Source organism: Emericellopsis atlantica (assembly GCF_019669845.1).
Source record: "Emericellopsis atlantica unplaced genomic scaffold F5Z01scaffold_40, whole genome shotgun sequence".
In the NCBI taxonomy this organism is placed as follows: Eukaryota; Fungi; Ascomycota; class Sordariomycetes; order Hypocreales; family Bionectriaceae; genus Emericellopsis; species Emericellopsis atlantica.
Genome location: NW_025764742.1, coordinates 48,267 through 60,665, shown reverse-complemented (window position 1 = coordinate 60,665; position 12,399 = coordinate 48,267). Strand labels below are relative to the sequence as shown.

Here is a 12,399-nt window from a genome sequence, read left to right as displayed (position 1 = left end):
CCCCACGTCCCGTCGGCAATCCACCAAACAACCTCGGCTCGCCGTGGCAGACACAAACACCAGTGCCTAATCCGCTTTGAACCATAGAATGATGGGCGCAGTTTGAGTAATTGACGAGACATTGAATTTCTATAGCTGATGGACCATCTAGATACTCATGTATCACATCCCCAGAAAATGACATGTACCTTCGCTGTGTTGAATTCGACAATGCATGCACCGACCCGTCTTCCCATTCCATTCCAATCCTATATCGTGGCACGTTTGAGTTATAACCATCATCCAATATCCTCCAATGCATGTTGTTTGTACACTTAGAAGAGACCGTCAATCTCGCCAGTCTCGGGGTCGACGTCGACGTTGAGGTACCCAGGCGCCGTGGGCAGACCAGGAATGGTCTGAATGTCCGCCGCAAGGGCATACCTATTCTCATTAGCACCAGACAACACTGAAACAGACAGACATGGAACATACAAGTAACCTGCGCCAGCAGCCATCCTCACGTCGCGGATTGGCACCGTGAAGCCCGTGGGCGCGCCCTTGAGATCCGGGTCGTGCGACAGCGAGTACTGCGTCTTGGCCACGCAGATGGGGAGGTTCCCGTACCCCTGCTTGGTGTACATGTCGACCTTCTTCTGCGCCAGCTCGCTGAACTCGACCTTTTCCGCACCGTACATCTTGCGCCCGATGGCCTCGATGCGGTCCTGGATTGACCCCTCGAGGGTGTACGTCAGCGTCATCTCCTTGGGCTTCTCGCTCGCCGCGATGACGCCCTTGGCGAGGTCCACGGCGCCCTTGCCGCCCTCCGCCCAGTGGCTGGAGAGGATGGCGTCCTCGGCGCCGGCGGCGATGGCCTCCTCGCGGATGACGGCGACCTCGGCGTCGGTGTCCGTGTTCATCTTGTTGATGGCCACGACGACGGGGATGCCGAACGACTTGGCGTTCTCAATGTGCTTCTTCAGGTTGACGCAGCCCGCGCGGAGGATGTCGACATTCTCCTGCTTGTAGACCGGGTCGAGAGCGGCGCCCGGCGCAATGGGCGGGCCTCCACCGTGGACCTTGAGCGCCCGGACGGTCGCCACCACCACCACGACGTCCGGTTCGAGGCCAGACGTGCGGCACTTGATGTTGAAGAAGCGCTCGCCGCCCATGGTGAAATCAAAACCAGCCTCCGTCACGACGAAGCCAGCCCTCTCGCTATGGTCCTCGTCGGCTTCCGTGCCAGCCAGCTTGAGAGCCAGCTTGTCGGCCAAGATGGAGCTCTGACCGATGCTAATGTTCGCAAAGGGTCCGGCGTGAACAAACACAGGCGTACCTTCCAGTGTCTGCATGAGGTTGGGCTTGATGGCATCCTTCATGAGTGCAGTCAGGGCGCCGCCAGCGCCAATGTCGTCGCATGTGACGGGGTCGCCGCTCCTCGACGAGCCGATGACCATGCGGCCAAGACGCTCCCGCATGTCCGCTAGGCTGGTGCTGAGGGCGAGGATCGCCATACACTCGCTGGCGACCGAGATGTCGAAGCCGGTCTCGCGGGTCTGGCCCTTCTCGGTGGGCGCAGTGCCGACGGTGATGCCACGGAGATGGCGGTCGTTGACGTCGAGCACGCGTCTCCATGTGATTGTCTCTGGGTCAATGTCCAACCGAGCGAAACGGTGGATCTCGTCCTCTGTCAGCTCGTCGGGGTTGGTCTTGGTGATGCCGAGCTTCTGCAAGCGGCGGAACATGACCGGCGCAAACTTCCTGACGCCGTTCTTGGCGGGCACGAGACGGCGGTAGAGGGGTCCGTCCTTCTGCGTGTTCTCGTGGAAGATGCGCGTCTCAATGGCGGCAGCTAGCAAGTTGTTGGCTGCGGTGATGGCGTGAATGTCACCAGTCAGGTGCAGGTTGAACTCGTCCATGGGGATGACTTGGCTGTAGCCACCGCCAGCAGCACCGCCCTTGATACCGAACGTCGGACCCTGGCTAGGCTGGCGCACGTTGGCAAAGGTCAGGCGCCCGACGTGAGCACCGAGAGCCTGCGCCAGACCCATGGTTGTGGTCGACTTGCCCTCGCCCAGGGGCGTGGGAGTGATGCCCGTGACCACAACGTAGCGGCCGTTGCGGCGGTGATTCAGACGCTGCAGAAGATCCAGGTCGACCTTGGCCTTATAGGCGCCGTAAGGCTCCAGCTCATGAGGCGAGATGCCCACCTCGGCGGCGATCTGGGTGATCTGCTTGGGCTGCTGCGCCCGCGAGATTGCGATATCCGAGGGGACAGGGTCCTGGAGGTGGAGAGGGAGAGGGATGGTTTTCCGGAGCTTCTGCCTCTCAAAGTAGACAGTCGTGGCGTCCACGACGTTTTGCATGAGCATGGCCACTGTCATGGGGCCGACACCACCCGGAACAGGAGTGATGGCAGAGGCCCTCTCGGCGGCCGAGTCGTAGTCGACGTCGCCCACCAGGCGGTATCCCGACTTCTTGGTGTCGTCGGAAATGAAGTTGGTACCGACATCAATCACGACCGCGCCCTCCTTGATCCAATCGCCCTTGACAAACCGGGGCTGTCCCATGGCAGCCACCACCACGTCTGCAGTCCTGACCAGTTCCTCGAGGTTTCTCGTCTTGGAGTGGCACACGGTAACTGTAGCATCGGCATTCCGGAGCAGGTAGCTCACGGGGTTCCCGACAATGTCACTGCGCCCAATGACGACAGCCGATTTCCCTGTGAGAGAAACTCCGGCCTCTTGGAGCAGATACATGACACCCTTGGGTGTGCAGGGTGTGAATAGGGGATGACCGCCCTTCTTGGCGAGCTCACCAATATTCCGCGTCCCGAAACCATCGACATCCTTCTCGTCAGCGACGGCTGAGGTGATGTTGTACTCGGAGAGATGGCTGGGTAGCGGGAGTTGCACGAGAATGCCGTGCACCTCGGGGTTGTTGTTCAATTGCCGAAGCTTGTCCAGCAACTCTGGCTCAGTGACAGACTCGGAGAGGCAAATGTGTTCACACTCAATGGCCGCCTGCTCACTATTAGCCTAACGTCTATAACCGCCAACATGTCGCACCCACCTCTGCCGCAGCCTTCAGCTTCATTCGAACATACGTAGCTAGATGAATCTGTCAGTCAATTGCTCGTGCATATGGCTATAGCAGTGGGTAGCGCGATGGCTGGGCGGCCATGCGTCTTCCTTCACATCTCCTAGGCGGGGGCGGGGTATCAAGAGAAGAAAGAAAGAAAGAAGCACACGTACTCGAATCCGAGCGGTCGCCAACTATTGCAAAGTTAGCCAAGAACTACAAATACTGTTTGCATTGAGCTGCACATGCCCTGGATAATCTTCAGAGAAGGCTTGTAGCGCGAATTGAGCTTCTGCTTCTCGGCAATCTCCCGGCCCAAGCGCTCACGGATGCTCTTGGCGATGGCCGTGCCATCGAGCTTTGTGGCACCCATGGCTGCTGAGGTGGTAAATAGCCGTCGGTAGGACGCTGCAGAAAGCTGTGATGAGAAAAGACGGTTGTTGACGTTGCTGCTACTCCTCCTCAGCTTCGCTGCAGGGCAAGGTGACGAGGGTGATGGGTGAGTGATGCTAGCAGTCGAGGTTGCGCTTGCTATCCGACTGTTGGGGCCACCGGGGATATATCGGCGGTCGGCGTTGCAAGTGGAAGTGGCCCGTAATGTCAGTAGTCTGAGCCTGAGCGACAAAGGCAGGCGAGTCTGTGTCCGTACGCTGGCAGCAGATACAGATAAGGATGCCGGATAGGGGCCCGAGATGCCACTGCCGCAGCCTCTGGGGAGCATGCCTTGCCCCAGTATACAGAGCGACACTGCTTATGTCTAAAGCAGCCAGACTCGCACAGATGCAAGCGAATGTCCAGTGATCGCGCCGGCAGGAATGGCTCAACTTCATACGAGCAGTTCGCGCCGCGACTGCGAGACCATACGCCAGGCTGATAAGATAGCAGCTTACTGTGGCGCAGCCTTGCCTGAGCCACACCTGGTCGAGGATCTGTCATGTGACTCGTCCCCGACCACAGAGCCGGTGCAACTTCACCACTGCACAGAACTCGCGGGAGTGGGGCCGCACGCAGCGCAACGTCGTTAGGGCTGCGAATTGAAAAATCCCCCACCAAAATTTACGCCCTCTCTCTCCTCCTGGCCTTTGCACTTTGACGAGCCATTCCCTTGATCATCAGGACAACAAGCCGCAACGCGCAACAACCGTCAAGATGGTAAGTTGAAAACAGGCCTATCCTGGGCCACTGCCTCCTTTGAGGAGTAGTGGTGCCATTGTTTTGCAAAGGACAGAAATGTCCGTCTCTTTCTCTGCTCGGGAGAGTCCACGCAAGTTGCTTCGGAAGGGAGGACGAGCACTCTGAAGCGCAAATTGCTGACTCGATGGTCTTGACAGCCTTTCCACAAGTTGGTCAAGAACAGCGCGTACTACAGGTGAGTGCTCTATCACTACTACTTGGGGATCAACGGTCCCATGCTGACCTGCTGCCAGCCGCTACCAAACCAAGTACAAGCGTCGCCAGCAAGGCAAGACCGACTACTACGCCCGCAAGCGCCTCATCACCCAGGCCAAGAACAAGTACAATGCGCCCAAGTACCGCATGGTCGTCCGCTTCACCAACAAGGACATCATCACCCAGATTGTGACCTCTGAGATCTCCGGTGACAAGGTCTTCGCTGCCGCCTACGGCCACGAGCTCAAGGCCTACGGCATCGAGCACGGTCTCACCAACTGGGCTGCCGCCTACGCCACTGGTCTCCTCCTGGCCCGCCGTGTCCTCAGCAAGCTCGGCCTCGACAAGCAGTTCACTGGTGTCGAGGAGGCCGACGGTGAGTTCACCCTCACCGAGGCCGCCGAGGGTGAGGATGGCGAGGAGCGCCGCCCCTTCAAGGCCTTCCTCGATGTCGGTCTTGCCCGCACCTCCACTGGTGCCCGTGTCTTCGGTGCCATGAAGGGTGCCTCGGACGGTGGTATCCTCATCCCCCACTCCGACAAGCGTTTCCCCGGCTACGACATGGAGTCCAAGGAGCTCGACGCCGACACCCTCCGCCGCTACATCTTCGGTGGCCACGTGGCCGAGTACATGGAGACCCTCGCCGACGACGACGAGGAGCGCTTCGCCTCCCAGTTCCAGCAGTACGTCGACGACGACGTTGAGGCTGACGGTCTCGAGGACCTCTACGCCGAGGCCCACAAGGCCATCCGCGAGGACCCCTGGAAGAAGGCCGAGTCCGACGCCCCCAAGAAGTCCAAGGACGAGTGGAAGGAGATCTCCAAGAAGCACAAGGACCGCAAGCTGACCAAGGAGGAGAAGGAGGCTGGCATCAAGGAGCGCATCCAGGAGATCCTGGACGAGGAGTAAAGTGCTATCGTTGTCCGCTTCAATCTATCGCAAGGGTTTACTTCACGGCTTGGGCCTGGTTTCGGAGTTTTGTGCAGATGGTCTGCCTATGGTCAATGAATAAAAGTATCATGAGTCCACGTCCAATTGCCTGGTCTCCCTGCGACGCAGAACTTCCGCTCTCTAATATCATGTGGTTGTTTGAAGCTTAGTGCCTGGAGTCTATTATCACACTGCTTGATGTCGTACCTTGCTGCCACGAAATTGATTCACGCGAAGCTTCCGGGGGCCCCGCATGTGCGGCGTCCGAGAGGTGCCCGACGTTAGTCAGGAGGGCACAGAGGTGCTGGCTCCAGGAACTCTTCTTCCAGAACTAAAAATACTGTTCTGGTCCTCATACCACGACGGAGTGTTGCGGCACTTGCACAGAAGCTACATTTTTTGAGTCGCGCCTTTTGCAGCACTTGAGGTACCATTGGGAAGCTCACACTTGCGTGAGCGGTGCTTCTTACGCCACTCCATGTGCAGTGAACGCATGGTACCAGCTGCGGATTCCGTCGATGATCATGCCGATGGTTGTGGGAGGTGTGATTGCACTAGGATGTTGATGACAGGCGGCGGTGACATCTTTCTCGGGGAGCCTGTCACCACAGTCCCGGTGAGTGAGGGTTTTTGACCAACAAAAGGAAGCCCAGGGTATCCGTCTCTTGCGCCGGACCGCCGGTGTCCGCAGACTGGTCTCAGTATGGATACCATGTGCTGTGGGACGCCCACTCTTCAATGGTTAGCTCAGCGGTGGCGAACGGTGCCTCACCAAAGACAAACAAGTCCTAATAATGAGACATCTCAGGTGAACGTCCACCCGAGTCCGTTGTCGCAGCCGACATGACGTTTGGCAGCACTTTTGTGTTTCTTCAGCGTGGTAATTTTGAGTTCCAGGGTGCGACAGTGGATGCCTTACCCCAGACTGTCGTGGGCGGACGAGGCAATGCTGATTGGCTTCTGCGTGCACGCTGGTGGGACTGAGCATGTGCCCTCCGATCTGCTATGACGAAGGTGCGCGCGCCTACGCCTGTGGCCGGCTCTTGCCTCGAAGAGGTCCAGTGGCCCCCTCATATTGGTCCCATTCCGTCGCCTTCAGTTCAATCAATCACTTGCCCTACTACCACTTGAAGTTGCACAATACGAACGCCCCTCGCCAAGCAGAGAAGCCTCCTAATTGTGGCGTGCGAGTTACACAATTGATCTTGACTTTGCGAGCATAACTGCTTCCTCCTCACCGCTGCTCGCCCAACGTTCGCACCGCGGATGCGCTAGGGCCTGAGAGGTCCCCTGTCGCACTGAACAGTGAACCCTCACTCACTGAACGCTTGTTAGCGTCCGACCGACTGGGCCGGACTGGACCCCAGGGCCCAGACCCACGCTGAGCGACTTCCTCTCAGCGCTGCTGACGATCGGCCACCACGGTGCATTACATATCAAATCGAAGCGTCTGGTCACTTACTTTCACTCCTTTCTTGGTGTTTGACCAAGTTCCTGTCTCGCGTTTGTTTTAGCCCCTTGTATTCTCATGCGCCTTCATGTCAAGTATGGAACAGGTGCACGGCGTTGATGTCAGTTGGATGACACAGGCCTCTCCAAAAGGTATGCTCGCTCGCATCGTCGCCTCGGCTGCCCCGGCTATGTCCTCCAAGCCAGGCGCCTTGCAACCAATGCCCATAGTGTTGTGGTCGCGATTCTGATAGCTACAGACAAGTTCCATAAGAAGCCTTCATCACCTCCAGCGAAGACACCGACTCCCGCGCAGCCGCGAGCAGCAACAAACGCCCCGAACTCAAAGCCGACGTCGGTCGAAGCCAAAACGACACCGACTGGCAACCACCACCCAAATGGCAACAGCTATACGGCACCTGCTGCTACTGCTGCGGCCGCTCCCACAACAAGCCAAGCGCTTCCAATAGGCAGGCGGTCACGATCACGCTCAGGATCTGTAGAGAAGAATGGCACAAGTCCCCTGGGCAGCTCCCCAGGTCGGCGCAATTCCTGGTTCTCCAACATCTCGGCCAAATTCTCATCGAACCACGCGGCTTCCGATGCACTGAATGGACCACCACAGGAGATCCCCGAGCAGGAAGATGCGGTCGGTACGCCGCCCACGCCGCCCCAGCCGCCCCAACCTCGGGTCCCCCAGGTGGGACAATCCAGAAGTGCTGTGCTCCCTCCGGCGCAAAGACCGACAGGCAATGGACCCTACACGCCGGCTCCTCCAAGGACTGGCCAGGCCGGGATTCTGGGTGTGTTCAGGCGCCTCTCGTCATCAGGCGCCAATCATCATGCCGCCAGGACGGGAAACGGCCTGGTAGAACGGCGGGTCCTGAACGTGGACCAGAACAGGCAGCGATGCACCATTTCAGAGCTCAAGGATGCCAAGATGAAGAAGGTGTCTTTCTGTGTGGATGTCGAGATTGCCCCCATGCCAAAGTACGCGGACCCCGAGGTCAACGAGCGCGCGCCCGTGGACACGGCACCCAAGAAGAAGATCACCGAGAAAGGGGAAGGCGAGGCGCTGAAGAACCCCAAGGCTATGGAAGAGAAGAAAGAGGCCCACGGAGAAATGCCTCTGACGCCTGTAGAGCCCAACCCTATCCCCAGCGAGGCCCCTGCTGCTGTCGACAAGCCTCCCAAGCCTGCTGAAGTTGAGCCCAAAACAGATCAGGGGGCTCCCGAGAACACCAAAAAGAAGGAGAAGAAGAAGAAGAGCGAGGAGGAAAGGAAGGCAAGGAAGGAGAAGAAGCGAAAGCTGGCTGAGGCGAACGGCACGATTCCTATGGAGATTCGATACAGCAGCGACTCCAGCGACAGTAACGACACTTCACACAGCCCCAAAACACAACACTTTCCGACCATCAATCCCGTACGGATTTACCGCAGATGCTGCCAGCTACGGGAGACTCCGATCCTCAAAAAGGTCACGGAGCAGCTACTCGATCCTACCAATTCGTCAGAGGCCACAGGGGTGGTGGGCAAACTGGACCTCACCGGGTATTATCTCCAGAGCGTGGACATTACAACCCTGGGTGATTATCTGGCGGTTGTCCCGGTGATAGAGCTGATCCTTGAGGACTGTAACCTGAACGACGAGGGTTTGAGAATGGTACTGGCGGGGCTCTTAGCAGCCCGTCGCCCTGACCCAAAGCGCAGAAAAGCCAAGCACGAGTCTGAGGGAAAAGGTGGTGTCATTGAGCGCCTGGTCATCAAGAACAACAAGATTGGTCCGGATGGCTGGAAACACATTTCTCTCTTCTTGTACCACTGCCGGTCGATCAAGCACCTCGACGTGTCCCGGGTCCAATTCCCTCGGCAAGCAGCTTGCCAAAGCAAAGGCGCCCTCCCCAACGGCGTGTCTGTCCCTCAAGGTATTGCCGAGATTTTCGCAACGGCGTTGACGGATCGCCTTGGCGGATCAACCTTGGAACTGCTCAACCTGGGCGAGACACTCCCGGCCATGGACCAGTTGGGCACGATCATTGACGGCGTGATCAAGTGCGGTGTCTCGCGCCTAGGCCTGGCCAACAACCAGCTTGATGCGCAAGGGGTCGCCCACGTGAACAAGTTCCTAGCCTCTGGAAAGTGTGTGGGCCTCGATCTCGGCGGCAACGACTTGCGTGACCACATAGGTCAGATTGCGGAACACCTCAGAGAGACTGATCCCTTGTGGGCACTCAGTCTCTCGGCGTGCAACCTCGACTACGTCGCGCTTGGCACGATTCTCCCGGTCCTGACGAAACTCGAAAACTTCCGATTTATTGATCTATCACACAATCATGACCTCTTCCCGCCCGGCCAAACGGAACAGAGATCTCTGGCGTTATTAAGAAAGTAAGTTTCTCGACGTCTCGCTTGCGAAGTGTGGACTAACCCCTTGTGCAGGAATCTTCCCAAGATGAAACCTTTGAAGCGCATTCATCTACAGGACGTGGGGATGAACGCCGAGCAGGCCATTGCACTCATTGAGATCCTGCCCGAGGTGCCCTCCCTGGCCCACATCAACCTCTTGGAGAATGCAGACCTAGTGAAGCTTGCAGACGCACGGTCGGAGGCAGATCAAGAAGAGGCGTGCGCACTCCATGCATCGTTGATGGCTGCTGCGAGGCTCTCCAAGAGCCTGATCTGCATTGACATTGAAGTGCCTAGCGAGGGGTCAGGCGAGATCGTCAAGGCCATGGCGAAGCAAGTGGTCGCTTACTGTCTGCGCAACATGGAGCGCATTCACGACCCCGACATTGGCGCAGCTGTTGCGGCTGCGCTTGGTGAAGCGCAGACAGAGGATGGTGCCAAACCCAAATCTCCACCAGGCTATCCAGACGTTTTGGCCCACCTGGTCGGCCACGATGTGCTCGACTCTGAGAACATGGACACCGACGAGGAACCCGCGCCGGATGAAGACTACGTCATTGGCGGTACCGGCGTTGTGAAGGCCTTGGCTTGCTGCTTGAAGAACCGGGGTGACGATTCTCGCCGACCATCGGGCGAGTTTGTACGCGATGCGAACGGCGACAATGCCGCCACAAAACTGGCAACCGCCGGGAAAGCCAAAGACATGTCCAAACATCTCCTGGCCGGAGCCCGCAAGATCCGCCTGCGTATTCAGCCCGCGCTTGCCAAGGCTAAGACCAACCCGGCAGACGAGGTGAATCTCCGCAAGCTCATGTTCCTGGATGACACGCTCAAGGGCATCATCAAGCGGTTCGAAGACGAGTACCCCGACACGAGGGAGGGTGGTGTGCCTGGCACAGATACCCCGCCGCCTCAGCTTCACGTGCGCATGGAAGATCTATCTACGACGCCTCCCGGCGACGACACTACTGCCATCTCGGATGGCGAGGATGATTCGAAGATACGCCCAGCCAAGGCCCTGTCGCGCTCCAGCTCGGTGTTGTCCAAGCTGCTGGCAGAGGAGGAAGGTCGCGTCCTTCGCGCTGGCCATCGCTTCCGATCAGGGTTCTTCACAAAGGAGCAAGTTGATCTCCTAACCACCATTGACGACATTGGCTCCGACCCCAAGCATGTCCAGCTCCTCACTGGCCTGGCCGATGATATTGGCGGAGAGCTGCTGGAAGCAGTGAAAGAGAAGGGGCCAACGCGGGTGTTCAAGGAGGATCGGGAGATGGTTCTGCGGTGCATGAAGGAGGCTGACCCCGAGCACTATGACCGGTTCGTGGAGTCGCAGAAGAAGGCTCGCGCGAACATTAGTGTGTCGTCCGAGGGCAAGGAGCAGCAGGCGGACGAGAGCGCTGTCGCTGATTGATTCATTGATTCATCGAGCCACTGCCGAGAGGAGCGAAGCATGGTGTACAACCTTGGGCCGGCGCTTTTGTTTTGGCGTCCGCAGGGTTGGTAAGGATATATATCATTCGTTTTCCATGGGATTTTGGATTGAGGCGAGCGTTACGACGTTTCATGTACGGCGTTTGGGCCTGGGTCAAGACTTCATGAGACCCATGGAAATAACAAACAACAGTTTTGTGTCTAAGTGCTGATATGCAACCTGGCCAATTGTGGTTGATGCAATGGACATCTAATATGGGTTGACGAACCTGGACGTGTAGTCTAGGGTAAGTCATGCTGCGTATTGGGACGCGATGTCTCGATGCCGCCACGGAAGGTGCTGTGCATCCATCCCGAGTTTTCTCTTTCCTCTCTTATTGTACATCATCTTCCCTTTCCCACCCCGCCTCTGTTGAGCGTGACTTTCCCCTCACATGCTCCATGTTGCTTAGAGATCATCATTGTCTCGACCATGCGCCTGTCACCAATCTAGGTTAATAAGCCTGCGCGCATCTCCCGCACCTCTCCCGAGCCATCCTTGGAAATCTCCGAAGGCGACTTGCGAAGCACCCGCATTCACAACCTGGCTTCCAGGCGCTGGGCGGCGGCCAGAGGCTGAGAGGTGTGTAAGCGACTAGACTGTTGAAACAATGGCACCAGTGGGGGGCACCGAGCATGTCGCATGCATGCATGGATGATACGCATTGCAGAGCAAGTTACGGCGTACAGCAATGGGTACTACGTAACTACTAATTATAAGAATAACCAAACCCGGGCACAGCGTCACCCGCCACGATCGTCAATCACCTTTATTTAGGTCCACGATTCTACCATTTCAGCCATCTGCACAAGAAGCGTTACCAATCGCATCGCCAGGGTGGGTTGGACGGACAAGCGAGAGGAAATTGCTACACTGCCGAAGGTTAATGAACCTTGGCGTCGGACCCGCGATATGAAACGACAACCCTGGTCGGTGGGCTGAATTCGTGCAACCACTGACTCTCGTCCACTGCCGAGTCCTCCTCGTCCTCCTCTCATGTCCGATTTACTGGGCAACGTCGAGCAGTCTGGAACTCATGAATTGCGTGAGAGGCGGCACAATGTCGCTCGGGAGTTGATGCTGAGCCCAGCTCTGACTCTGAGTTCACTCTTCTCAGGCGACTGTGCTTGGTCATGATGCTGTCCAGCCCGTCGGGCGCCAGTATGTTTGTTGGTGTAGACTCCCAAGTCTCACTATGAGTCTCGGGCCCCAGCAGAAAGCAGAGACGGCCATTTCTGTAACGCATGGCCTTCCCCTGTCATCCGCCATGCGTCCCTAGTCGTCCACCCCTGGCCAACGAAAACGACACACCTGGCTGGCTCTTCATGCTCGTACGTACATACATATTCATGCCATGGCCACCAGTCAGAGAGCGAGGCTCTCTCTCTCCCCTCCTCGTATCGGACGCTGGCCTGGGCTATTTGCGGTTGCTTCGTTGTCATTCATTCGTTTCTTTCGATTCACAGTCACTCTTTCTTTCGTGCAGGTACTGCTTGGTCGGTCCACACCCTCCTTCGTTTCTTGCCATTCTTACTCGCTCGTTCACGACGATCCTGTGAGCTGGCAGCTTGACGATTCGATTCTCATACAACAGCCACATTCATTACACTCTGACAACAAGAGACAACGCCCTAGCCTAGGGCCCAGCAACGGGGAAGATGCGCGTGTTCAACAACGGGAGGCACAGGGCGGGA

The 12,399-nt window shown here is 57.5% G+C and overlaps 3 protein-coding genes across 3 annotated transcripts; 2 read left to right on the top strand and 1 right to left on the bottom strand.

Moving 5' to 3' along the window:
* Positions 1-92: 92 nt before the first annotated feature.
* On the bottom strand, positions 93-3,395 carry F5Z01DRAFT_418112 (formate--tetrahydrofolate ligase-domain-containing protein). The gene is made up of 4 exons (XM_046259604.1): positions 3,310-3,395; positions 3,052-3,254; positions 475-3,002; positions 93-423 (listed from the first exon to the last, which is right to left on the bottom strand). The coding sequence occupies exons 2-4, from the start codon at positions 3,073-3,075 to the stop codon at positions 315-317; spliced, it is 2,661 nt and encodes an 886-aa protein (XP_046114129.1). The 5' UTR covers positions 3,076-3,254; positions 3,310-3,395; the 3' UTR covers positions 93-314.
* A 732-nt stretch (positions 3,396-4,127) lies between these two features.
* Positions 4,128-5,545, top strand: F5Z01DRAFT_666859 (60S ribosomal protein L5). Its single transcript, XM_046264260.1, has 3 exons — positions 4,128-4,212; positions 4,392-4,429; positions 4,488-5,545. Exons 1-3 carry the CDS (start codon positions 4,210-4,212, stop codon positions 5,356-5,358), a joined length of 912 nt encoding a protein of 303 aa, XP_046114128.1. The 5' UTR covers positions 4,128-4,209; the 3' UTR covers positions 5,359-5,545.
* A 939-nt stretch (positions 5,546-6,484) lies between these two features.
* Positions 6,485-10,802, top strand: F5Z01DRAFT_695305 (putative cell wall biogenesis protein Mhp1). Its single transcript, XM_046266258.1, has 3 exons — positions 6,485-6,981; positions 7,089-9,216; positions 9,268-10,802. The coding sequence occupies exons 1-3, from the start codon at positions 6,918-6,920 to the stop codon at positions 10,643-10,645; spliced, it is 3,570 nt and encodes a 1,189-aa protein (XP_046114127.1). The 5' UTR covers positions 6,485-6,917; the 3' UTR covers positions 10,646-10,802.
* The last annotated feature ends 1,597 nt before the right edge of the window (positions 10,803-12,399 follow it).